A 27,838-nucleotide genomic window follows, 5' to 3' on the forward strand; every position below is an offset into this window, starting at 1 on the left:
ACTGTATGTCTCCCATCTATTGACACCACTGTTATAAATGTTAGGTTGCCAGATATTCAAACAATTCTAAAGTGTTTTGTTGGTTAAAGAGGCTGGTGTATTAGCACACGTCTCTATTAAAACAGCTGTCTGTCAAGCAGGAACAGCGGTCTAAAATGTCAATATGTGGTGCTTTTAAGTATAAAATGCTTGTTTCTATTGTGCAACTCAGTCCGAGTCTGTCAGGGTGAATGAACAAAGGGGGGGGGGGAAGCAACACACACTCCCAGAAAGCACTCACGGGGATAAACAGAATACAGTCATGCATACAGTGTCTTTACACGAATACCTCAAGTTCTATGTATAAATGTTTGCCTCCTGAGGCTAAGCCAGTCAGTATGTTAATAGCAGAATGAATACACAAGTATTTCTCACACAATACCAGACATGAGAAAGATACAGTGGTGTACTGAAAGTAACTTTTTATTTGAGTTACAATTATTTACATGTAATCAAAGACAACGTCCTCAAAACCGGTACAAACTTTTTTCGTCCTGCAGCGGTCTTTGTATTTTTTGCTTTTACTTCAAAATGACAACTCAGAAATATTGTAGAAAATAAAAATATCAGCTTCAGAAAAGTAGTCTAGCATTCTAACATCCACTAACCACTATTTACAGGTGTTTACATTCTGAAATTCCTTTCCTTATAGAAACCGTTTAACAATCAAACGGAAGCAAACAGAAAAAAGGAACGGACCTAACTGAATTTGTCCAATAGAAACCCTTGTTTTGTTTGTAAAAACATTTTGCAACAGAATCGTCATAATGAATACATCCTAGATTTGCAACTCAACTTGTAGGTAATATGTCTGTTCAATTGCAGCTCTACAAATCAGAGGGAAATGAAATCTGTATGGCAGTCATTCAATCAGTATCTTATTGGAGCACAGGACTAGTTAGAGTAGCTGAAAGGAGGTTTAGGGGTACTGGTTCACCGCTCAGAGTAGAAAGGTCAGGTCCAACATGATGACTTAAGACACAAGGGGCAGTAAAGAAACACTACAGCCCTGTCCAGAAGCTACCACCACAAGCAGATCGGAAAGGATAGGTATAAGCAGTATGGTAGTTACTTCACTTTTCCCTCCGATAAACTAGGTAGAATTGTCACCATTTTACTATCCAGTGCTCACAGACTTGGGGGTGCCTAGGGGGGTTGGGGTTAGGACAGGGATCACCAATGCAGGGTACTAGGTGTGCAGGCTTTTGATAATTACTGCAGGGCTGGATGCAACCTGCACCCCCTGTCCAGGACCAGGTGGTGAACCCTGGGCTTGGTTCTGGATCAGCGCTACTTGAAGTGGTAAGATACAATGCCCACCAGAGGAGGCTGGTGAGGGGAGAACGGCTCGTAGTAATGGATAGAGTGAATGGAATGGTACCAAACGTGTGGCCATTCCAACCATTACTATGAGACCGTCTTCTTCATTTAAAGTGCCACTAACCACCACTGACACCCACAGTATGGGCAAACAACAATGTTCAATGAGGATTATGCCAGTTGGCCGAGGTTTGGTTATTATTAATGTTAGTCCGGTTTACCAGGGTTTCTGGGATTGAAATGAAAACCGTACAAACAGCAGTTATTATATCCAGCCACTTCAAGTGATGTGTTAGGTGGAACATGTAAAAGGTAAGGAACTGTAGAGACTTGAAGCATCTCACACAGCATAACCACAATCATAAAAACGACCAATTGCAAATTTAAAACACAAAACTCAGTTTGACTGTAAAGTCAAATTTGGAAGGGCAATGAGTAAAACAATTAAGTAATTCAAGTGCCATTATTTAAAAACAAATACTTAAATAACATCAGTCATCCTGAAGTGATGATTTCTTAAATGTAGAATGATGTTACATTACATGACCTTGTGAGAATAACTTAAACAAGCATTGAAGAAAACTCCAGAAGATTACAACTTGACCGCGAGCTTATGCAAATGGTCATAATCAGAACTTGCCTTTCCTTTTCTACAACCATCACAGGCCATTGTGTGTGGGGTGTGTGTCTTGTTCTTCAGAATGAGAACACATGTTGAAGCAATGCCGGGGACACTGTTGGGACACCGATGATCTCTGGTGGATTCTCTGTACAGCCCGTCCTGCTGGGGATGCCACATCTGACATAACCTTGCTAAGGTTGCCAGATCTGGTGGGACCCTTGTTGGGTTGCCAGATCTGAAAAGATGTCCCCTTATCTGCACTCAAGAGTGCAAAGAAGGGTTCACTAACAGTGGTCCAGATAGTCTATGACACGAGAGATGGACTTATGCCCTGTGGTGCCAAATGCACACTGAAAAAGAGATTGGAGAGAAAGTAAGTTAGCTTGTATTGTGCTCCTATGTAAAAGGAGAAAGAGATGCTAGGTCATTATCAAAAGACGTCGGCTGCTTACAGTAAGGTTCATGAAATTTAAGAACTTCTTCAGCATTTCCGTCATTATTGAGAAATCTCCCTTGGGAAGGTTTTCCCGCACAGTTGTCACATTAACCTGAGGAGAGAGAATGAAGCAAATACTCATTAAGGGGCAACATTTCCCTCTCGCAAAAATACGCAACCAGCTGAAATAACTAAGCAATGACAAGTTATTTTCAGCTCACCTTTCGGTGCATCTGCACAGATCTTGGTTAACTCTGCACCGATGTAGGTTGAGCAGAAAATGACTCATGAGGTGTTTAGGGGAGAAGGCTACTAGCTTTCCCATGAATTTCCATTTATTGATGGGCTACAACAGTACTCAAGCTTTGAACTACGCTTTTATGTTACCTATATTAGTCAAAAAAATAGTAATATAAATAGTTTAAATTAGTCCAAAAAAAACCTTTGTGCTTTTATGTATTCTGCAATTGTATTGTGTCATATTAAGTTTAATAGTTTAATAGCCTTTGACAGACTCAAGCTCTCGCAAGTGAAATCTACTGCAGCATTTATGCAACTGAACTGCAAATGAACTGGAATCAGCGATCAGGTTCTTTTTTCTGCTTCCTCTCATATTGTTATTTGTTTATCAGCTAGGACAGAGGTAAAGGGGAGAGAGAGTTGCTGAATAAGTGTTCCGGAATCGATCGCATGCTGCAGTGGTATAGGAGTTCTCGAGGCAGTGGCTTAGACCACCATAGGCCACGATCGGGTTATTCTATTCACCATGGACAAAGTAGAGCACTGCAGTTGCCTTTACTTTTCACTTACTTGTTAATAAGTATACATACATATACATATATTATTATTATTTTTATTTCACCTTTATTTAACCAGGTAGGCAAGATAAACCTGGCCAAGATAAAGCAAAGCAGTTCGACACATACAACGACAGAGTTACACATGGAGTAAAACAAACATACAGTCAATAAAACAGTAGAAACAAGTCTATATACGATGTGAGAAAATGAGGTGAGATAAGGGAGGTAAAGGGAAAAAAAAGGCCATGGTGGCAAAGTAAATACAATATAGCAAGTAAAACACTGGAATGGTAGATTTGCAGTGGAAGAATGTGCAAAGGAGCAAAATAAATAAATAAATACAGTAGGGAAAGAGGTAGTTGTTTGGGCTAAATTATAGGTGGGCTATGTACAGGTACAGTAATCTGTGAGCTGCTCTGACAGCTGGTGCTTAAAGCTAGTGAGGGAGATAAGGGTTTCCAGTTTCAGAGATTTTTGTAGTTTGTTCCAGTCATTGGCAGCAGAGAACTGGAAGGAGAGCCAAAGAAAGAATTGGTTTTGGGGGTGACCAGAGAGATATACCTGCTGGAGCGTGTGCTACAGGTGGGTGATGCTATGGTGACCAGCGAGCTGAGATAAGGGGGTCTTTACCTAGCAGGGTCTTGTAGATGACATGGAGCCAGTGGGTTTGGCGACAAGTATGAAGCGAGGGCCAGCCAACGAGAGCGTACAGGTCGCAATGGTGGGTAGTATATGGGGCTTTGGTGACAAAACGGATGGCAGTGTGATAGACTGCATCCAATTTGGTTAGTAGGGTATTGGAGGCTATTCTGTAAATGATATCACCGAAGTCGAGGATTGGTAGGATGGTCAGTTTTACAAGGGTATGTTTGGCAGCATGAGTGAAGGATGCTTTGTTGCGAAATAGGAAGCCAATTCTAGATTTAACTTTGGATTGGAGATGTTTGATGTGAGTCTGGAAGGAGAGTTTACAGTCTAACCAGACACCTAGGTATTTGTAGTTGTCCACGTATTCTAAGTCAGAGCCGTGTCGTGGAATTATCAGAATATGTTTGTAACATTTGTAAGATGTTTAATATTCATCAAATGTGTGTAAGTTACTTCTCATCAGAATGGTATTTTTGTGTAATTCTGTGGTGAGGTTGCAGTTATCTGTTCTATGTCAAAACTAAGTTGCCTGGGCCGCTGAGAGAGGGGAGAGGTCAAAGTGTCATCATGTGTAAACATATCTTTTACTCCCTACTTTTCTCATGGGGGGGAAAGGAGGGTGGAATCATTCTATGCTCCCTCTTTGTTGACCTGTGTGGTCACTCTCCTCTCCGTGAATTTGTCCAGGAGTTTGTGTTTAGAGTGGGTTGTATATAAATGACAATTTGATATATGCCTGTGATATGGAGGATTTGGTTTATGAAAGGGGACAAAGCTGAACGATGAATTATGTCTATGCTGTCTGACTATGGGTGTCTTTGCTATTAAAGGAACTCAGTTGCATTGTAAGGGGACTCTCAGAGGATTCACTGGGAGACACTGAATTATCTGAGAGTCACAGGATTGTGATAAGAGCTCATATAATTAAAGATGGACTTCTATAACTAACTCTGACGTGTGTGTGTGTGGTTTGCTCCCATGATTAGGTAAATAGAGGAAATTTCCACGACAGCCGTCCAGAGTAGTGATGTTGGACAGGCGGGCAGGTGCAGGCAGCGATCGGTTGAAGAGCATGCATTTAGTTTTACTTGTATTTAAGAGCAATTGGAGGCCACGGAAGGAGAGTTGTATGGCATTGAATCTTGCTTGGAGGGTTGTTAACACAGTGTCCAAAGAAGGGCCAGAAGTATACAGAATGGTGTCGTCTGCGTAAAGGTGGATCAGAGACTCACCAGCAGCAAGAGCGACATCATTGATGTATACAGAGAAGAGTCGGTCCAAGATTATTGCCTTTAACTTGTCTTTCACAAGTTTCAATTTCTCTTCCTGATATTTTGCAAGGGGAAAATACTAGCACTGCACAGATAACACTATTAGCAAAAGGCTCTAAGGAAAACGCCACTCTAAGAGACCTACCATCAAGACAGAAGAATGGCACTGGTTTGCAGTAGCCTATACAGATGCCTGTTGCAGGACAACATTCCTGTAATTAAAAAATTGTAGGCTATTTGAGGTTTAAAAAGGTTTCTGAAGTTTATCATTTCCACTTTGGAATTCAAGACATTTTCTGTAATGGAAAATCAAATCAACCACTAATGTCCAAGTATAATCCACATTTCCTGTTGCTGCAGGATTATTTTCTTGCTGTAGCAAACTGGTTCAAATTAAGATCCTACATCTGTACTTCAAATCTGCAAACTTAATCAAGCCCTTTATTGATTAGTTGAATCAGGTGTGTTAGTGCTGAGATGGAACAAAAGCCTGCACCCCCAGTGCGAGGAATGAGGAACATGGTTGTCGCTAGTTTGCCGGAAGCTTACCTGACTGCCCTGACACAGACAACCCAGGAGCAGAGCTGTGTAGGAAGCCACAATGCTGTCCTCCATGTGCTTCCCAGCATGCTGCAGAGCTACACCACCACAGAGAGAGAGGGTGAAGGAGAACACTCAACATGAGTAGTAGTGAGTAGTGATACTATTGGAAACTGTTACAAAAAAATAATTTTACACAGACCCACATCTTTACCTTTGTTGAGATCCAGCTCCTCGTCTTCCTCGTCTTTCTTTGTGTCCTTTTCCTTGTCATTCTCACCGTCGTTGGTTTCTGCAGCGACCCACTGGATCTCACCCGATGTCTCCTGCCACTCCCCGCTCTGGTCCTGGGGCTTGGGAGGTTCACTGATGAGGTCATCAGTCTGCGCCTCAGCCAATATGGCTGCTCGCTCCCGCTCCAAGAAGAACTGTGGACGGAGGAAAAGACAGTCAAACTCCTGCCAGACAGACATTAGCTCTGGCCGTCAACTAATCATCTGGTTACAGACTCATTTTCAGCCGGCTACTTATTCCACTTCATATTAACTACGATGAACAATATGAATCTTTCTAGCAATCTATTGATAGGTTAGGCTCCTGTCAGTCACAAAGCAAGCGATGACAGGGAAACACATTCTGCCTCCCAGTACAATGTGTGTGCTTGTGATTGGTTGCCGTCAAATTTCTTTACAGAGGAAGAGAACATGATGCTCGTGAATCTGCATGTCAGTGGTAACAATTAGTTGAAATCCACGACTGCCTAATTATTGTTTTCTGGCACATTCATTCATTTCCTTTAGTGTTTCACAGTCTATTTACTGTGCTTTGACAACTGAACAGCAAGTGTTGACTAGTTTATAGAAAGGTGTCCAACTGACTGAATAAAGTCGATCTCCTATATCCCTTTATCAGTGTTAAATCATGCAAAGTAGTTATATGTTCACGTTATCGCATTGGGGCAAGTAAACCAAAGGATTTCCTAGGTCGGGTTTTGCCAGACAGTGATGCTAAAAGTGAGTGACTCGTCTAGTCGGTCAGTCTGGCCTAACGATCGCGTCGGCGAGAGAGACGTTTATTTGGGTCACTACTTTGCACAGGCTCCTGAAGTGCCTAGGCTTTTTGGTGATTATGTGCAGATAAATTATGACAACATTCAATGAAGATGGTGAATCATCACTGCAGGAACAATAGGTAGAGGAGAGCCTCATTCTGGTCCAAATATGATCATTAGGGCCCTCATGAACAACATTCAAAAATGTATTGACCTTAGTAAGGAATAAACTAAATGTATTGAAAAGGCATTATTTTCCCGAGATAATCATACGACATGAACAGGATGCATCCCTGAATCCCATTTCCTGCAACTTTCTAAAAGCCAACGAGAATGCCTCCATCGGTGTGTGTGTGTACGCGTCTACCACTTTGTGTGGCCGTTAGCGATGATTTTGACAGTCAAAAACCTACATCTCAGATTTTTCCCAGACCTCAAAAGTGGTCTCATATGGCTTAAGCATTGTTGTGGACTTAGAAAACAAACTAAATTGGATGATCTATAAAAATAAAAAATAAAAAAGATAAAGTGATCTGAGAGCAAAAACCTGACAAAATATAGAAATTTGGGAACCTGGAAAAAACTAAAAACAAATTTGACAAAACTAAACGGGATCAGGCAACAAATAAACAGATTTTATAGGGCCCTACCTAATGATCTATTGAAATGAATTTAGGCTAAGTAAAATCAGAACGATATAACACTTTACTAAATATTCCTGATCATATAGGCCTAGACGATATCCAAAATAATTAACAATACACGTAATTCATACATTCTTCAGTAATTTAAAATTGTAAAAAGTCATGTCTTTCGACAATTCACAACACATTTTCCAATCTGGGAGGTAAAGTCAATAATGTCGCTGTGTATTTCTGATGGAATCAAGGCATTAGAATGTACCAGAGGACACCAAAAGAGCTCATTCGGCAAAAAGGAATTCAGCCGGGGGCTACTCTATGTACTTTTGGAAGACTTTTGGAAAATGCACAAGAGTAACTAAATTACCCGTGTTTTTCGATCTTCTTGCTACAAATTCCCTTCAAAATGATTCTGAAGTGGTAATAACAGAACTACTACCTGCACCAGAGCAGCCAGGGCACTTGAAGAGGAGCCCTTGGTCTTCTCAGCCTCACCCTCTGTAAGGGCTGCTGTAGCTGGATCTGTGGAGGCTAGGAATTGTTCAGGGGTCTGGGTCTCTTCTCCCCCTGCCTCTGCCTGGATGCCTTCAGGGGTCTGGGTCTCTTCTCCCCCTGCCTCTCCCTGGATGCCTTCAGGGGTCTGGGTCTCTTCTCCCCCTGCCTCTCCCTGGATGCCTTCAGGGGTCTGGGTCTCTTCTCCCCCTGCCTCTCCCTGGATGCCTTCAGGGGTCTGGGTCTCTTCTCCCCCTGCCTCTCCCTGGATGCCTTCAGGGGTCTGGGTGTCTTCTCCCCCTGCCTCTCCCTGGATGCCTTCAGGGGTCTGGGTCTCTTCTCCCCTGCCTCTCCTGGATGCCTTCAGGGGTCTGGGTCTCTTCTCCCCCTGCCTCTCCCTGGATGCCTTCAGGGGTCTGGGTCTCTTCTCCCCCTGCCTCTCCCTGGATGCCTTCAGGGGTCTGGGTCTCTTCTCCCTCTGCCTCTCCCTGGATGCCTTCAGGGGTCTGGGTCTCTTCTCCCCCTGCCTCTACCTGGATGCCTTCAGGGGTCTGGGTCTCTTCTCCCCCTGCCTCTCCCTGGATGCCTTCAGGGCTGGTTGAACTGGTGAACTCCATGTCCACCAGACAGTGGCGGTTTCTGGCACTGTACTCCACCAGGTTAATCAGCAGACCCAAGCCCTGTACCAGCGTGCACACACACAGACAGGAGGAGAGGCGCGATGCTGTTAAAAAGGCTCAAGGACATACACTTCATTGAGACCCATAATAAAACATTGAGCACAAACAACCTGCAATTACTACATTGAAGCTTCGGTTTTAATTACTACCTAGGCATTCATTAAGTGGCACTTCAATGAAGTGGGTTCACAGGAACCACATGTTTCAAAGATGGGTACAAGTAACTGGATTTGTGTAATCATTTCCATGCAGGCCTACAACACACACAGCGCCTCTCACCAGGACTCTGATGTCAAAGCGTTGTTCCTGAGGTATGTAGCGTGGGACCCGTAGGACACAGTTGAGTGCTGTGATGATGAGCCGGTCCTGCTCTCCAGTCTTAGTGCTTCCCCACTCTAAAAAAAACACAGTACAGTCCAGAGTTACCTCTCTGCCGCCACCCTGCAGCTAGCTGGGGTGTGTTATGAGGACTCTAGCACAGCTGGGATGCGATCAAAAGAGACGAGGAGCAGAGAAACAAGGCACTAGGATTGGGAACGCATTGCACTAGCTACAATGTTGCTCGATGTAGAGGTCATGTTGATGCAGTGATATTACCATTGTCGTGGGTGAGATTGAGTAGCACCCCTATGACTGCCCTCATGCAGTCCTCAACGGCCTTGCCCACGTTGCTGAAGCTGCAGTGGGGCAGCGCCGTGCCTGACGAACACAGAGAGCTGTTCACCTCCCGGCTGTAGCGCTGAATCATGTCCTCACAGTACCGCAAACCTCTGAGAGACATGAAGCAAGAGAGAGAAATGAAGCAAGAGAGAGAAAGCGAGATGGCGCGAGCGATAGAGAGAACGCAAGATGGAGCGAGCGAGCGATGGAGCAAGCGAGCGTGGGTGTCAAAAGATTAGCATGCGTTTCAGTCTCACCTGGCAGAGGACACTATGAGCTGAGAGTCCTTGTAGGCGATCAGGTAGCCCTGGTTCTCTGGGTTCTGGACAGTCACCTGCAATGGAAGGACAGAAAGACACACTAGACTGATGTTGAAATGCCTTTTCAATTGTCAAATCAAAGCTGGTCACATAAAGCAGAGAGTGCAGAGTCAATGTACTTTCCCCTCTTGTATTCAATGAATGGATTTCAAACCTCTGAGCCTGCCAACACTCTTTGATGTTGTACTTACACTGTCCAGTACTCTTAGACACCTCTCTGCCCCCCATAGCGATGACACCAGCTTCTCCTTGTCTTCCTCTTGAATCAGGTTCTGAACACATTCTTTCACTGCAGAAGACAATAATTCACATGTATGCCAATGACTATGTTCTAACAAAGATAAGATGGCCTAGATAAGATGCAACTTATGAGACTTCCAAAGTGAACATATTATTATTATTACTATTATTATTAAGTAGTGACTTGTATTTATTTGATCATTAATGTTGAATAAAACAACAAATGCAAAATATTCAAATAGTTGCAGTTATTTCAATGTTTAACAGTATATGAAAAGTGTATTTCCCAGTACTGACTTTTACATGAGTCCTTTGTATTGCTGTAGACTTCACTGCCAGATGAGACCAACTCAAAGTAAAAGGGACAAATCAAACATTTCATAACCTGCCTGGCAGCCTTAACAAAAAATAAACTCAAGTCAAAACTGTTACAACACACACCTTTATCTACAATGTGGTCCAGGCCTCCCAGTAAGCGCAGCTCCTCTTTGAACCAGTCCCCGGCCCTCTTCGAGGTCAGAGACAACAGGGTCTCCATGGCCAGGTGACACGACTGCAAAACAAACAAAGTGCTATAGAAATCCAACTCACCATCATCAATACAAAGACATTCTGATTGACCCCGCGTACCGTGATGTTCTCCAAGTCCAGGTGCTTGTTGTGAACCGTCTCACATAGCTTGCGGATCTTCTCCTTGACCTTGGTCATCTCCTTGGCAGTGAGCTGGTCCTGGTGGTGGCCCGAGTGGTCGTGCTCCAGCTCCAACAGTCTGATCATCAGCTCCAGACTGGCCCGGTCCAGGTCCATGTTTAACCTGTCTCTGCTTAGGATGTACATCAGAGAGGCCGTACACAGGGCCAGGTTCTGGAGAAGAGTGAAGGGAGAGCGGCGAGGGGCAACAATCAGCTCAAAAGCATTTGGTTGCAGGGGAAGACCTTAAATATTCTCCTTGTTTATTCAAATTCAGGTTCAATAGCAAAATGTGAAGTGTCTACAGGACAAATAGGTCATCGCCACAAATAAGCTGAGGTAGATTTATTGAAACACACTGGTTTTGTTACCATTAGTTTGGGTCAGTTACTACAGTTTGAGTCAATTGTGGTTGTAGACGTCAGATTCCTACCGGATGCAGCGGGGCATCATTCAACATCTTGAAGACCTGAGCCACCTTCCCTCTGGCCCGTAGGTGCATCCGGAAACTGGGCATTGCACACCTTGCGGCTAAACTGATTATACTAGAGAGAGGCGCAAGAGAGGGGGAGAGTGTTTGAAGAAGTTCAGAGGAGAAGAGCACATAAAAGGATTAAGTGGACAAGTAAAAATAATGAAAGATTCTTAAATAAATATATATATATATATATATATAAAAATTTAAAAATTGCTCCATGTTGTCCTCTTGGATTGACCACTCAGTGCCTTCGGAAGGTATTCAGACCACTTGACCTTTTCCGCATTTTGTTACATTACAGCCTTATTCTAAAATTTATTAAAAATCGCACCCCCCCATAATGACAAAGCAAAAACTGGTTTAAAAATATATATCACATATACAGTTGAATTCGGAAGTTTACATAAACGGAGTTTAAATGTTTCACAATTGCTGACATTTACTCCTAGTAAAAATTCCAGTTCCAGTCAGTTAGGAACACCACTTTATTTTAAGAATGTGAAATGGCAGAATAATAGTATAGAGAAGGATAGATTTCAGCTTTTTTATTTCCTTCATCACATTCCCAGTGGGTTAGAAGTTTACATACACTCAATTAGTACTTGGCAGCATTGCCTTTAAATTGTTTAACTTGGGTCAAACGTTTCATGTAGCCATCCACAAGCTTCCCACAATAACTTGGGTGAATTTTGGTCCATTCCTCCTGACAGAGTAGTTGTAACAGAGTCAGGTTTGTAGGCCTCCTTGCTCGCACACGCTATTTCAGTTCTGCCCAGGAATTTTCTATAGGATTGAGGTCAGGGCTTTGTGATGGCCATTCCAATACCTTGACTGTTGTCCTTCAGCCATTTTGTCACAACTTTGGAAGTATGCTTGGGGTCATTGTCTATTTGGAAGACACATTTGAGACCAAGCTTTCACTTCCTGACAGATGTCTTGAGATAAATATATTTTTCCTCCTCATGATGCCATCTATTTTGTAAAGTGCACCAGTCCCTACTGCAGCAAAGCACCCCACAACATGATGCTGCCACCTGCGTGTTTCACAGTTGCGGTGGTGTTCTTCGACTTGCAAGCCTATCCCTTTATCCTTCAAACATAACGATGGTCGTTATGGCCAAACAGTTCTATTTTTGTTTCATCAGACCAGAGGACATTTCTCCAAAAAGTACGATCTCTGTACCCATGTGCAGTTGCAAAACGTAGTCTGGCTTTTTATTGGCGGTTTTGGAACAGTGGCTTCTTCCTTGCTGAGCGGCTTTTCAGGTTGTGTCGATGTAGGACTCGTTTTTACTGTGGACATAGATACTTTTGTACCCGTTTCCTCCAGCATCTTCACAAGGTCCTTTGCTGTTGTTCTGGGATTGATTTGCACTTTTCGCACAAAAGTACATTCATCTCTAGGAGAGAGAACGTGTCTCCTCCTGAGCGGTATGACGGCTGCGTGGTCCCATGGTGTTTATACTTGCTATTGTTTGTACAGATGAAAGTGGTACCTTCAGGCGTTTGGAAATTGCTCCCAAGGATGAACCAGACTTGGAGGTCTACAATTTGTTTTTCGGAAGTCTTGGCTGATTTCTTTTAATTTCCCCATAATGTCAAGCAAAGAGGTGCTGAGTTTGAAGCTAGGCCTTGAAATACATCTACAAGTACACCTCCAATTGACTCAGATGTCAATTAGCCTATCAGAAGCTTCTAAAGCCATGACATCTTTTTAAAAAGGCACAGTCAACTTAGTGTATGTAATCTTCTGACCCACTGGAATTGTGATATAGTGAATTATAAGTTAAATAAATCTGTCTGTAAACAATTGTTGGAAAAACGACTTGTGTCATGCACAAAGTAGATGTCCTAAACGACTTGCCAAAGTATAGTTTGTGAACAAGAAATTTGTGGAGTGGTTGAAAAACGAGTTAATGTCTCCAAACTAAGTGTATGTAAACTTCTGACTTTACATTTACATAAGTATTCAGACCCTTTAGTCAGGACTTTGTTGAAGTACCTTTGGCAGCGACTACACCTCGATTCTTCTTGGGTATGCTTGGCACGCCTTTATTTGGGAAATATCTCTTTTCTGCTCTACAGATCCTCTCAAGCTTGGTCAGGTTGGATGGGGAGCGATGCAGCACAGCTATGTTCAGGTAGCTCCAGAGATGTTCGATCAGGTTTAAGTCTGGGCTACTGAAGTACATTCATACACTTGTCCTGAAACCACTCCTGCATCGTCTTGGCTGTGTGCTTAGGGTTGTTGGGTTCGGGTTCGTGGTCACCTCCCTTACCAAGACCCTTCTCCCACGATTGCGCAGTTTGGCTGGGCAGCCAGCTCTAGTTAGAGTCTTCCGAACTTCTTCCATTTAAGAATGGAGGCCACGGTGTTCTTGGGGATCTTCATTGCTGCAGAAATGTTTTGGTAACCTTCCCCAGGTCTGTGCCGCGACAAAATCCTGTCTTGGATCTCTATGGACAATTCGTTCAACCTCATGGATTGGTTTTAGCTCTGACATGCACTGTCAACTGTGGGACCTTATATTGACAGGTGCCTTTCCAAATCATGTCCAATCAATTGAATTTACTACAGGTAGACTCCAATAAAAGTTGTATAAACATCAAGGATGATCATTGGAAACAGGATGCACCGGAGCTCCATTTTTTTGTCTTCTTTTTTTTAAGCATATGCAAAAAATTATAAAAACCTGTTTTCACTTTGTCATTACGGGATATTGTGCATAGACTAAAATGAAGAAAATTCATCAATGCATTTTAGAATAAGGCTGTAACACAATAACATTTGGAAAAAGTCAAGGGGTCGGAATTCTTTCCGAAGGCACTCTCTGTGTGTGTGTGAATATGGAAATGTTAAATAAGAGCTCTTATTGCCAAGGTGGACAATGTTGAGTGGGTTTATCTTACCTAAGGCATCGTGTGTTGAGTGGCTGGCTGCTCTTCAGGCCTGTCTCCAGGTACTCAAAGTCATCAGTGAACTCCTGGTTTTCACCAAACTCTACCACATCGTTGAAGTGCTTCACATTATGCACAACCGTGTACAGCTACAAGGGGGAAGAGATAATGACTGACATTTACACAAGAAAATGGCACTGAACATTGAGCAAAATAACCATGATTTAAAAGTATTATCTAATGCAAGTGTCTGTGTGCATGTGTATCTGTCCAAAGAAAAAAAAAGATAACATTTTCACAGCATGCAAAGCGGCTCAACTCGATTAGTTCCATTAGCTGACTGGGATAATACTCCCTTATCAATAACTATGTGTGTGTACGCAAGGCACCAGAGGTTTTCTAAGGCGAAGACAACAAGATCGATTCGGTTCAGTTCCTCTTGGTAAGGGGGATGTGCAACCAACTGTCTGGTCAAGAGCACAAAGACAAATCTGCTAGTTGTGGCTAGGCCTTAATGAAACAGCATGCTCCTCAGGAACCCTCCTGCCCATACTGTGTTTAAAATTAACAAAGACAAGCTTTACACGGCGCTCTAAAATGGACATCAACAGTCTAAACTGTGTTTGGAATGAATAACGACAGAGTGGCCTGCGGGAGAGAAAAAAATAATCCATACAAGCACGCAAACGCAAATTGTGAAAATGGCAGATAAGTGGTCGGGTGATGTTAACAGTGCAAAGATCATGCCGACTTGAGGGAGTGGAGCGTCACCCAGCATGCCTGGCTCACCTCCTTGTGTTCCTTCCTGCATTTGAGAGCTGTGACGATGTCCTGGTAAGGTTGAGTGGGGATGGTCACAGACTTGATGACTTTGGGCGGTGGGGGAGGCGCTTTGAACAGACCGTCGTCTTTGTGAGAATTGGTGTCCTTGCTACTTCCGCTCGATATGCTGGCCTGGAGAGGGGAATAAATCAAAAAGCAAAGTTAGAGACAAACAAAATCTAGTTCCAGGTGCCCTTGGACAATCTAAAATGTCTCCTATTGGGACATTTTCAAAGTCTTGACTAAGCAGAACACAGCTAATATGAAATCTCAAGTAGGTGAGGCTGCTATTTGGGCAATGCATTATTTCTAGGACAACGCATTGTTGTCGGCTTACTAGAGATCGCAAATTCAATACATGGTGTGCGTGCGTGAATGTGTGTGTGACCAGTGTAAGGCAGAGCCCTGGCAGTCCTAGAGTAGTTCTCACCGGAGCAATGTGCGCGCAGGCAAGGGGTGGCAGGGGAATCTCCTCAGGCTCAGGCTGGTTCCAGTGGCGAGCATTGTACACAGCTTTAGCAGGGGACTGCACAACACACAACCACAGGAACAGGGTAAGTACAGTAGCACTGGGAATGATTACAGTACAGCTTTCAGTAGTAGTAGAAAGGATTCATGATGAACTAGCAAAACAAACCTAGACTTCCTCAGTTTTGGGAACAGTAGGTACTAGATAAATCTGACTTATTATTAGCCTCATCACAATACCATAGGAGCTAATAGCAGAGAATTATATAATAAACAACTTCATAACGTCTAGACTTATGAAGCTACGTGGCTCGTTTCATCAAGTTGCTTTCTGAAGACTCCTGGACAAAAACGGTCACTTCTTTTCACTTTGACCAAAACAGACTTCTGAAATAAATACATTAGTCCCCTAAATTGCACCTTGGGGACATTTAAGTTCATCTTATACTATTATCCTATCATCTCCACGACTCAGGAAGCTCACTTTAATAAAAATTCTATCCATTTGGAGAAAAAACCATTAGATCGGCTATAAAAGTGGTGAGTTTGTGATGGAAGGAATACAAACATCAGACATGCTTTATGTTTTAATGATACCCATTTTTTTTTAGGTAGACCTATTCGGTATGTTCAGACACTGCATTCTAATGGAAAACTATCAATTTTTGAAGTCGTCTAGTGCAGGGTTTAGTGAACTCGGTCCTGGGGCCCCCCCTTGGTGCACGTTTTGGATTTTGCCCTAGCACTACACAGCTGATTCAAATAACCAACTCATTATCAAGCTGTGATTCTTTGAATCAGCTTTGTAGTGCTCGAGCAAATAAAAAACATGGACCCAGGTGGGCCAAGTTTGGGAAAACCTGGTCTAGTGCATGTCCTGAATATGACTTGCCTATATTGAGAGGTGTTGTGAATTAACACAAACCATGTGTTTTTGTTTTTTTTAGCTATGAAACCAGCAGACCGATTGGTATCAAAAAAACATTACTTGCATCATTTCTGATTCCGTTTCCCCCCCTTGCCCTCACCACCACCTTCCCTTGCCCTCACCACCACCTTCCCTTGCCCTCACCACCACCATCCACCCATGGTTGGAGAACCTGATGGAAACAGTACCTGTCAACACATTTGACACACCTACTCATTCAAGGGTTTCTTTATTTTTACAATTTTCTACATTGTAAAATAATAGTGAAGACATCACAACTATGAAATAACACATGGAATCATGTAGTAACAAATCAAAATATGTTTCATAGTTTGTATTCATTATTATTATTATAGAAAAGTCCAAATAAAGAAAAATCCTTGAATGAGTACGCATCCAAACCTTTGACTGGTAGTGTGTGTGTGATATATATCACACACACTATAAAATATTAAGAACCCTCCTAATATTGAGTTGCACCTGGTCAGTATGTCAAGGAAAAAGCAGGTGTTGGTAATGTTTTGGACACGCAGTGTAAAGTACTCCTATTTGTTCTGGACTCCAAGTGAATCGGCAAATCAACCAATCCCTCATGTCCACAGACTAATCAATCTTTCCCAGTCTATCACAATTGTGCTACATCTTGTTTTACTGTGATGTCCCAAGGGTCTTGAAACACTTTGTACCTTGTCTACAGATATTGCCCAACAAATAAATATTTTACCTAAGAGTATAATCATATTTTCCATGAATAGGCTGTGGTTTTTCAGATCTAACAGTACTGTTTGTAGGTTCATCTGAACACAGACATTAACAACCACTGCTAGACATGACTGCAAATGCGAGCTACCGAAAGACAGTACAAAAAGAGATGATCTATTGATTCTGTTTCTTCATTGCAGTCTTTTCACAGAGCTGACTGTTCAATGCCCCATACATTGGACATTATTTGTGTGTAGCGGGAATTTTAGTTTAAATTGAAAAGAATGGATTGATGCGTCAAATGTTTTGTATCAGTTCATATTGTGACATGAAATCTGTTCCAACTGTCTTGAATTTTAAGCTGTATGTTGTCAAACCTCTCAACCTGAAGTGAAACTGATATATTTTATGATTCACACTAGTAATTTTAAGCCATGCATGGTTTTTGATTGGCGGCAGACAACCTAATTAATTCCTTTCTCTTTTGAGTAATTGCCTTTTCCATTTTTGTGGCAGAGCTACAATGAGCGGTTTATATTTTTGCATGTTCCATCAAAACAAGTATGTCAGACCAAAAAAAAGAATGACGGAGCTGATGGAAAGAGCAAATGTCTGTAAACCTTTCAAATGTCGACAAAACACGCTAGATATGGGTGGATAATTTGTCGTCTGAAATAGATCATGTGACAAATGGCAGCGGATATAATTTATTACTTAATTGTTGATAGAATAACTAATGTCTTGGTAAATTACTCAGACCCCTTGACTTTTCACTTTGTTACGTTACAGCCTTAATAATTAATTAATATAAAGAAATAAATCTATCTATATATTAAAAAATTTTAAAAACTCAGCAATCTACAAACAATACCCCATAATGACAAACCTGTGGTAAATTCAATTGATTGGACATGATTTGGAAAGGCACAGACCTGTCTAATAAGGTCCTACAGTTGACAGTGCGAGTCAGAGCAAAAACCAAGCTATAAGGTTGAAGGAATTGTCCGTAGAGCTCCGAGACAGGATTGTGTCGAGGCACAGATCTGGGTTAGGGAACCAGAAAATGACGAAAGCATTGAAGGTTCCCAAGAACAGTGACCATCATTCTTAAATGGAAGGTTGGAACCACCAAGACTCTGCCTACAGCTGGCCGCCCGACCAAACTGAGCAATCGGGGGGGCCTTGGAGGTGACCTTCAAGGAGGTGACCAAGAACGAGATGTCCCACTGACAGAGCTTCAGAGTTCCTCTGTGGGGTTGAGAGAACATTCCAGAAGGACAACCTCTGCAGCACTCCACCAAGCAGGCCTTTATGGTAGAGTGGCCAGGCGGAAGCCACTCCTCAGTAAACTACAGAACATCAAATGAATGGCTTGATTAGAGTGTCTAGTTTGAGAAACAGACGCCTCACAAGTCCTCACAAGACACTAATATGCTTGTCCTCTTGCTCAGTTGTGCACCGGGGCCTCCCACTCCTCTTTCTATTCTGGTTAGAGCCAGTTTGCTCTGTTCTGTGAAGGGAGTAGTACCAGATCTTTAGTGTCTTGGCAGTTCCTCGCATGGAATAGCCTTCATTTCTCAGAACAAGAATAGACTGACGAGTTTCAGAAGAAAGTTCTTTGTTTCTGGTCATTTTGAGCCTGTAATCGAACCTGCAAATGCTGATGCTCCAGATACTCAACTAGTCTAAAGAAGGACAGTTTTATTGCTTCTTTAAATCAGCACAACAGTTTTCAGCTGTGCTAACATAACTGCAAAAGGCTTTTCAAATGATCAATTAGCCTTTTAAAATTATAAACTTGGATTATCTAACAAAACATACCATTGGAACACAGGAGTGATGGTTGCTGATAATGGGCCTCTGTACGCCTATGTAGATATATTTAAAAAATAATATCAGCCGCATCCAGATACAATGACTTGTAAGTAGGCATTTCACTGTAAAGGTCTACACCTGTTATATTCGGCGCATACGACAAATAACATTTGATTTACCATGCACTGGATAGATACAGCAGGTGTAAACGGTACAGTGAAATTCTTACAGTGCAGAGGAACTGTTGCTGAATTGACTGTTGTTCAACTGTTGCTGTATGACTCAGCTACTGTGGCTGGTGCAGTTACTACTCATTATTGGAATTAAAACAAATCTGTTGGTCCTCTTAACTGGCTTAAATCACTCATTTTCATGGTCAATCTAGGCATGTCAATTATGAAAATGGTGCGACTTTCCGCTTGATTTGGTAAAATGTTTGAGTGGAGGAGAGAAGTTCTTGTGACGTTTCTGAAGAATCATGTAATTAGGCCCGTCCCATTCATCTGCCTGGCAAAAAAACGCTTTTATATATCCAGTGAAGCAAAGCAGACGTGATCCTGTCATTGATTCCAGCACAATTATCCCTTCAAAAGAGAATGTTCTCTGGCTGCTCACTCACCCTTGAGTGCTTGAAACATATTGGACATATCGTCCCCAAAGTGACAGCAATTGTTGCTCGTATCAGTGTTACCTCATGAGCACAGCTACACACACAAACAAAAATCTCCATCTCTCACACACACACACATACAATCCACACACAGAAACATCAGACTTCGTAACTTCCTCATAGGGATGTGAATGGTTAACCGTTAAATCGATTAGCCGCCGAAGATGCATTTGACAGGTTATCGGTCTATAGGTTAATTTGCATAATGATGTGTATTAAATTGGTGCGTGTGTATTTTCATTAGTCGCTAAGTATCTTAGTTGTCACATGCGCACAGCATACAGAGCCTAGTTTGAGGAGAGGAACGGCACAGCACCTGTCAGACAGCACCAGAGCACCTCCTTAAAAAGCTGCCACATTATTAAAACATTATTTTATAAGCACCAGTCATTGCGCAATGTGCCAATACCAACAATTCTAAATGCAAGTGTTTAAAACAGATGGCCACGATTAAAAATAGCCATATTTATTTCTCAACGTAATTCAAGCGCACCTCTCATTCGAGTGCATAGGCTATAATCAACGGTAGGCAGACTATCAGCGAGTCACCCACCACTTTGCAAGTTGAGCTTGAGGCAGTATAATTGTTGGAAACCTAAACAGTTCATTTTACTTCAACTAATGAGGCATGTCTTTCTTACCTTGCTTCAAAGTAGCCTAGCGAAATCCAACTAGAGAAATGTGGAGGCCATTATTATTATTTTAATAAAGACATAATTTCTCTCCTGTTCTATTGGTTTTCATATCAACTTTCTTTCGTTAGTCCAGAAGCACCATCCTAGTCATATTAGCAACCCATCCGAGTGGTTGCTATGAGATTCTCCATCTTCTTAAGTTTAACGCTCGCATTAGCTGCACGGTTTAGAACTGGGTTTTTCCAGCTAATTGCATTTTTATTAGCGGTTTCATTCCAAGAGTTGCATGTTCAATAATAGGCTATAGCCTTTTGACTAAGACGATAGGCTTGCTATTGTCATTTCCTTGTATTTATTTTTTATTTTTTGTACCTTTATTTAACTAGGCAAGTCAGTTAAGAACAAATTCTTATTTTCAATAACGGCCTAGGAACAGTGGGTTAACTGCCTGTTCAGGGGCAGAACGACAGATTTGTACCTTGTCAGCTCAGGGATTTGAACTTGCAACCTTCCGGTTACTAGTCCAACGCTCTAACCACTAGGCTACCCTGCCGCCCCATGCATGCATAGCAGGCTATTTTCTGTGGGTCGCCTAATTTTACTGTTGGGAAGAAACGGAACTGTTTGTTGACCAGTTAACGAGGTTAGGTTAGCTGGCAGCAAAACGGACAGAAATGTGCATCTCTCCTCCCTCACCTTTTTTGGTCCACTGAAGATCTTCCTGCCAATGTCCTTGGATGTGTCCCCTTGTTTTCCTGAACGACCCTTCTGCTCTTCAGACCCACCAAAGTTAGAGTCATCAGAAAACTCCAGAATATCTGAGTGGGGGAGCAGCACAATGAGGTTAACAGTGGAATCAACATGATAGAAATACATCTACAATAGAAATCCAGTTACATGGTGAAGGAAAACTGACAGTAAGCAAAGCATGAGCCTAACAAACTATCATTGTTCGCACACACACACACACACACAAACAACAACAGTCGTGAAGAGGGCACAATAATGCCTCTTCACCCTCAGGAGGCTGAAAAGATTTGGCATGGGCACTCAGACACTCAAGAGGTTCTAAAGCTGCACCATTGATAGCATCTTGACTTGCTGCATCACCACTTGGTATGGTAACTGCTTGGCATCCGACAGCAAGGCGCTACAGAGGGTAGTGCGTATGGCCAAGTACATCAATGGGGCCGAGCTCCCTGTCATCCAGGACCTCTATACCCAGGCGGTGTCAGAGGAAGGCCCTAAACATTGTCAAAGACTCCAGCCACCAAAGTTATAGACTGCGCTCTCTGCTACCGCACAGCAGGTGGGGCCAATGCAACAAGTCTGGAACCAACAGAACCCTGAACATCTTCTACCCACAAGCCTGCTAAATTATTAGTCCAGGTAGCTATTGGTTAACTATCTGCATTGCTCAAACTTAACTCATCACATACGCTGCTGCTACTGTTTATTATCTATCCTGTTTCCTAGTCACTTTATCCCTACTTATATGTACACTCTGTACTGGTACCCTGTGTATATAGCCAAGTTAACATTACTCATTATGCATCTATTCCTTGCGTTATAATTTTTTCTCTTTGCGTTGGGAAGGGTCGTAAGTAAGCATTTCACTGTTGGTCTCCACCTGTTGTTTATGAAGCATGCAACAAATATTTTATATTTTGACAGTATGACATAGCCTCTCTCACCTGTTTTTCATACAGCTAAAGCCTTTTTTATATATAGACAAACAAACATCAACAGTATATATCACCTGTATTGCTGCTGCTCTGGCTGTCCTGCGAGTCGCTGGGCTGAGGGCTATGCACACTAACAGCCATGGCTGCTACCGCCACTGCTGCAGCCTTCTTGGCCTTCCTCTTCACTTTGACATGGATGCCATCCTCTTCGTCACTGTCGCTCTCGCCGAGGTCGTCAAAGCCAAAGTACTTGATCTTGTAGCTGCTGCCGCCGGCCGTGGGGTCCGCACCATCCTCCCCCTCCTGGTCACCCTTGTCCTCAAAGCCGAAAAATTCCAGCTTGGTCTCCTTCTTGGATTTACTCTGGGTGGTGCGGAACCTGATGTTACAAGAGGAGAATCATTTAATTTCAAATCAGCAGCTGACATGGAACACATGAAAACATAGTCAAAGGATTCAAAAGTCTTCTAAAAACAAAAGAGTTGCTTAAATTGAGAGAACAGAATCACCCAAGTCTCAATGTAGTAGAAAAATTTGGTAACCCACATATAGAAAACAATTATAGGGGCAAACTAAAGTAAGTGGGTATAAGAGACATTACGTGCTCAACGGTAAATGTATACCAACGCTCAAAAGTTTGGGGTCACTTAAATGCCCTGGTTCTTGAAAGAAAAGCACATTTTTTGTCCATTAGAATAACATCAAATTGATCAGTAATACAGTGTAGACATTGTTAATGTTGTAAATGACTATTGTAGCTGGAAACGGCAGATTTTTTATGGATTATCTACATAGGCGTACAGAGGCCCATTATCAGCAACCATCACTCCTGTGTTCCAATGGCACGTTGTGTTAGCTAATCCAAGTTTATAATTTTGAAAGGCTAATTAATCATTAGAAAACCCTTTTGCAATTATTTTAGCACAGCTGAAGGCTGTTGTGCAAATTTAAAGAAGGTGACTCCGGGATGCTGGCCTTCTAGGCAGAGTTGCAAAGAAAAAGCCACATCTCAGACTGCCCAATAAAAGATTAAGATGGGAAAAAGAACAGACACTGAACAGAGGAACGCTGCTTAGAAGGCCAGCATCTTGGAGTCGCCTCTTCACTGTTGATGTTGAGACTGGTGTTTTGCGGGCACTATTTAATGAAGCTGCCAGTTGAGGACTTGCGAGGTGCATGTTTCTCAAACTAGACATGCAAATGTACTTGTCCTCTTGCCCAGTTGTGCACCAGGGCCTCCCACTCCTCCTATTCTTGTTAGAGCCAGTTTGCGCTGGTCTGTGAAGGGAGTAGTACACAGCGTTGTACGAGATCTTTAGTTTCTTGGCAAATTTCTCACATGGAATTGCCTTCATTTCTCAGAACGAGAATAGACTGACGAGTTTCAGATGAAAGTTTTTTGTTTCTGGTCATTTTGAGCCTGTAATCGAACCTGCAAATGCTGATGCTCCAGATACTCAACTAGTCTAAAGAAGGCCAGTTTCATTGCTTCTTTAAATCAGCACAACAGTTTTCAGCTATGCTAACATAATTGCAAAAGGGTTTTCTAATGATCAATTAGCCTTTCAAAATGCTAAACTTGGATTATCTAACAAAACATACCATTGGAACACAGGAGTGATGGTTGCTGATAATGGGCCTCTGTACGCCTACGTAGTATTCCATAATTGTTTTTAAAGAAATCTGCCGTTTCCAGTTACAATAGTCATTTACAACATTAACAATGTCTACACTGTATTTCTGATCAATTTGATGTTATTTTAATGGAGAAAAAATCCAATTATTTTCTTTCAAAAATATGGACATTTCTAAGTGACCCTAAACTTTTGAACAGTAGTGTACATTTGTACAATATCAAGCAAGTAGTACCAAGCATGTCATGAAGGACCAGTGGGAGGGAGGAGTTAGAGTGTACTGTCTGGACCACAGCAAGTGGAGTCGTTTACCTGTTGGGTTTGGCTGGAGGTACGTCTGCCTTCTTCCTCAGCCGTCCCACCTCCCCCAGGTCAGTAAGGGGTGTGCTGGTGATGAGCTCGTCCATGCTGCGCTCTATGGAGTCCTGGATGGTGACGTTACACACCGACAAGCAGGATGGATGCAGCACCGTGTAGTCCCGTACCCGACCCCTGCCAGCAGGTTTGGCCACCGTTGTGCTAGCATTAGCACCGCCGCTACCGCTGGCAGCGGACACACTGTTGGACTTCAGTGCAGCCCGAACGCTGGCGGCTACAGGCAGTTTGACGTCGCAAGCAGCAGAAGCATCTGGAACGTCAGAGGCCTTGTTGGGTTTGGGACGGATGTATTTCCTAGTGTTGCAGGGCCTGAGGAGGAACGGGGAGGGGGGAAGGTTGTCAACAACAGGCTCGGCCGGGGCCTCCTGCTGAGCACTTTTCATCCCAGCTGAGAGCCCATCCTGGGAAGAAGAGAACTGTGAGTCTCCGCTAAACCCTGGTGCCTCAGCTGAGTCTTTTTCCTGGAGAGGGTCCATACTAGTGGAGGAGGTAGAAGACCTCTGGGTCCCTATTAAGCTCCATTCCACATAGGGGTCCTTGGGCACAGTCTTTGTAACAGAGGACTGAGCAATAGGCTTCTGGTTACTGTCAGATTTACTTCTGTACAAGGACTGGCTACTCTTTTCTGCACCCTCATTAGACAATGTTTGCTTGCCTGTGAGCACAAAGCAGATGAAAGAGCAAGTTAACAGAAGGAAGCATTATACATTCTACACAAGCATTATATTGTAAAATACAGTTTCAGACTTTGTTCAACACGGGTTGTTTGGTTTGTATCATTTCTAAATCAGGTATTCTAAATGAAATGGGTATAGACCTGCTGAGACGATAGTGTTACAGTAAAGCCTGATCTCTCTTTAGAGAGCTATCAGGGAGAGACAAAGACGAGATAAGCTGACACAGAAGCTGCCAGCAGAGTGTAACAAGCTCACAAGGGAGCCCTTCACTTTATCTGCCCCAGAAATATCCACACACCACCGCTCTCATCATAAGCAATATCACAAGGATCAAGTGAAGCAGTTGTCCTTACATAATAAAAAACGCAACAACAAAAAATTAAATACAAGAGACATGCATGGTGTTCTTTAGCTACTGTAGACATACAAGTATTCTACAAGCACCTGTGGAAACATGTTCCCACCAGACACACAACGCACACATCAGCTCTACGGAAGGTGGTTGGTGCTGCAAAACACTTTAAAGACAGACACAGGCTCAAGCTAGACTTTTGAGTGCCTCCTCCCATGAAAACATGTCCAACATGTTTAAAGTCAACAGTAAGTCAGTTTTCTTGCATCCAGTTCTTACCTGTAGCTGTGCTGTTCCTACTGTTATCCACTGGGACTGTGGTTGTAGCAGGTGGCATATTACTGGCCTCACCTTCAGCTGGTTCAGACTGGGGCACACTGTGGGAGGTGACAGGATTGGACTCATCGTCGCTGTCAAAACCAAAAGGATCCTCTGAGCTGTCGTCATCCTCAATGCGGGGCCTCTTGAGTAACTCGACTACCTCAGGCTTTTGAAGGGGCCGCTTGGAGCCCAGCTGGGCCTTGTAAGTGGTTTCTCCCCATTTGGTGCTCAGTGTGGCCTTCTTGTTGGAGAAGACCTCATCAAATTTGGAGTTGGCCTCCCCTCCCTTACGGCTGTAGGTTTTACCAAATCTGGATGTCATGTTGATGTATGTTACATATTCTCTGTGGGTGTAACACGAGAAAACAATACATTTAGTTCACTAGAACAATTTTATCTCATGCAAAGCTGGTGGGTGGTGTGAAGGCCTACCTGCAAAATAGATTGGATGTTGTTTTACCCTGAATACAGTTTATAATGTAGTAGCTGATTAAATCAAACGACGAGCTATCAGCTTTAGTTCTGCCGCCGAGGTTCGAGATTACGTTGCTAATAAATTAGGTGTGATGGGGGTCATTGCAATGATGGATTCACTAAAACCACAGTAGCTACCTACAGCATCTAATTAGCCGACTAAGCTCAAGCAATGTTAGTTTATTCGGCTAGATAGCTATCCAGCTCTAGTTAGCTAACGTTTCCTTTCAACACTGATCTCAATCTATGATATTGTCAGCACTAGTAACGTTAACAGCTAGTTAACCAGTTACACATTGAAATTAAACATAGGCGTGATGTTGCGTAGCCAGCTCACTGGCCAACTAGTAACGCTCAACTCATGACACGGCTGACTGGGCCAATGTAAGAAAAAGGCCGGACATCTGCTAAAAACCAGCATTAGCTATGTATAGTAGTTAGCTAACGTTACTGCTAACTGTAAGCTAGCTATGTTTACATGTCTAACGCGTTAACGTTTGCTAGCCAGCAAATGCAACGTTAAAGACGTTATTTTCTGTAACAAAAAGGTGTCGAAATGCATCTCTCAAAATTAGGTACCTAGTTACATATTAAAACAAGATATGGTCCGAAATGCGCTTTAAAACACCGAAAACACACCTCTCTCAACTCAGTGGGACCGCTTCTTCTGCACCCGGCTGGGCCTAGCCTGACTCCGGCGTACTGTAATCGCACAAAACAAGCATTAACTTCGTGAAACAACGATAGCTACCGTTTACAAATACGACGCAGATGTACCAGGGAAAACACGCGTTTAAAGAGCTACATTGATAACCGAAATTGTCATGAATTCCTCCCAGATTCCGGACTTAATTTATTTTACAGCGCCAGTGACTGCCATTAAAATTTAGCCTCCCTCTGACTTCGGATGTGGCCAAGAAAATTGCGTCACTTCTCCACAAGATAGCCGTTGACCAATCATCGAATATAATGTTTTGTAGTGCCCAAGCGACTTTCACGAGTTGTGTCAGTAAACGTGTGTGTGATTGGATAAAAACTTAAAGAAAAGTGTTTTCGATGGAGCGCAAAGAGAGGGTGTGCGAATACATTTCTGCATAGTTCTGCAGAAGTATACTGCCCCCAGTGTGGAATGAGCACATAACTACTGTAACGCCATAAAATCTGATATTTGAGATCAGTGTTTGTAAATCCTAACGTCCTTCCTTGACGATAAAATAAAAATGTGCCCTTTCTGGAAAATCCAGTTTACCTGGTTGACCAGCTTGGTCAAGCTTGACGAGCTTGGTGAGCTGGTTGACAAGCAGTAGCGGTGCGTGCCTCCACTATTCCACTATTAGCCTACAACCTACCCAATAGTTGTGCGCCAAGTACAAATTCGAAACAAAGTTGTAGCATGTATAAAAGCATTTTAAAATACAAATAAGCTTTGGCACTGAACTGGGATCAAGATGTATTTAAATGAACACTGCTTCATGAACAGCTTTGGGGCAAGTGGTCAATGCTGAAATCACTGGCTATTACTCAGACTTGAAGTACATGGAACAATTGTATGGCCTGTAGGCCTACGTCTGAGCGAGGAGAATGTAATGATTGATGTACAATCACAGAAACAGAAGAGGAAAGCTCATGTAGAACCACGGGAGGCTGCTGAGGGGAGGATGGCTCTTAATAATTCCTGGAATGGAGTAAATGGAATGGTATCAACCACATGGAAACCACGTGTTTAATGTGTTCATACCATTCCAATATTCCATTCCAGGTGTTACTACCTCCCCAATTAAGGTGACACCAGCCACCTGTGTGTAGAACATGACTCATTGCGACTGGTAGAGATTGCCAGGGGACTAATCTTAAACACAGGTATCATAACCCCTAGATGTCAGTTTAGCTCAGCTATGTGCATGACAGCACATGGCGATGGTTAAAAGAAAGTGATTTCGGCCTCCAAAGAAAAGTATTTGCATAAGTTCCTCTGACCTATAGATACTACATCAGGCTAACAAGTCTGAGGACTATATGATCAAACTAAAATGATTTCTGGGTTAGACATGGGCAATGCTTAGTCTAGGTAGATACATTTAAAGTACAACATTTTACACTACAAGGTCTAGCCAAATGTTTCTATCTAGATCCATCTCTGAGTTTGATTACACATGTAACCAATCTAAGCCAATTAACACATATTGACACAGCAGGGCTAATACACAAGAGGCATGAGCTAATGCCGTCATGGCCCTTATGACTGAATGTTTGGACACAAACCCTGGCTTCATACATAGGCACGCCCTGCCCTTCACAGCTGAATACACCACTAGACTTATGGAGTCACATGTGCTTGATGTTTTCACTGTCTCTGGGTCAGTTAGCAACCCCACTGGAACAATGTTTTTGCAGAGTGATGTGAAGGCTATCAATGGAACACTTTCAAACATCTGTGTGATGGAGACAGAA

The 27,838-nt window shown here is 42.7% G+C and overlaps 1 protein-coding gene across 1 annotated transcript; it reads right to left on the reverse strand.

The window, feature by feature from the left end:
• Window positions 1-444: 444 nt before the first annotated feature.
• LOC115135061 (wings apart-like protein homolog) lies at window positions 445-26,352 on the reverse strand. The gene is given in 21 exon segments (XM_065023164.1): window positions 445-2,331; window positions 2,434-2,529; window positions 5,686-5,774; window positions 5,891-6,104; window positions 7,808-8,209; window positions 8,211-8,540; window positions 8,820-8,935; window positions 9,138-9,310; window positions 9,458-9,534; window positions 9,712-9,809; window positions 10,202-10,313; window positions 10,391-10,624; window positions 10,884-10,995; window positions 13,839-13,975; window positions 14,616-14,780; window positions 15,079-15,174; window positions 20,563-20,684; window positions 21,626-21,930; window positions 23,498-24,218; window positions 24,872-25,257; window positions 26,027-26,352. Coding segments are annotated over 20 exon segments (4,029 nt in total). The 5' UTR covers window positions 25,236-25,257; window positions 26,027-26,352; the 3' UTR covers window positions 445-2,265.
• Window positions 26,353-27,838: the final 1,486 nt, after the last annotated feature.

Source organism: Oncorhynchus nerka, linkage group LG10 (assembly GCF_034236695.1).
Source record: "Oncorhynchus nerka isolate Pitt River linkage group LG10, Oner_Uvic_2.0, whole genome shotgun sequence".
Classification (NCBI taxonomy): domain Eukaryota; kingdom Metazoa; phylum Chordata; class Actinopteri; order Salmoniformes; family Salmonidae; genus Oncorhynchus; species Oncorhynchus nerka.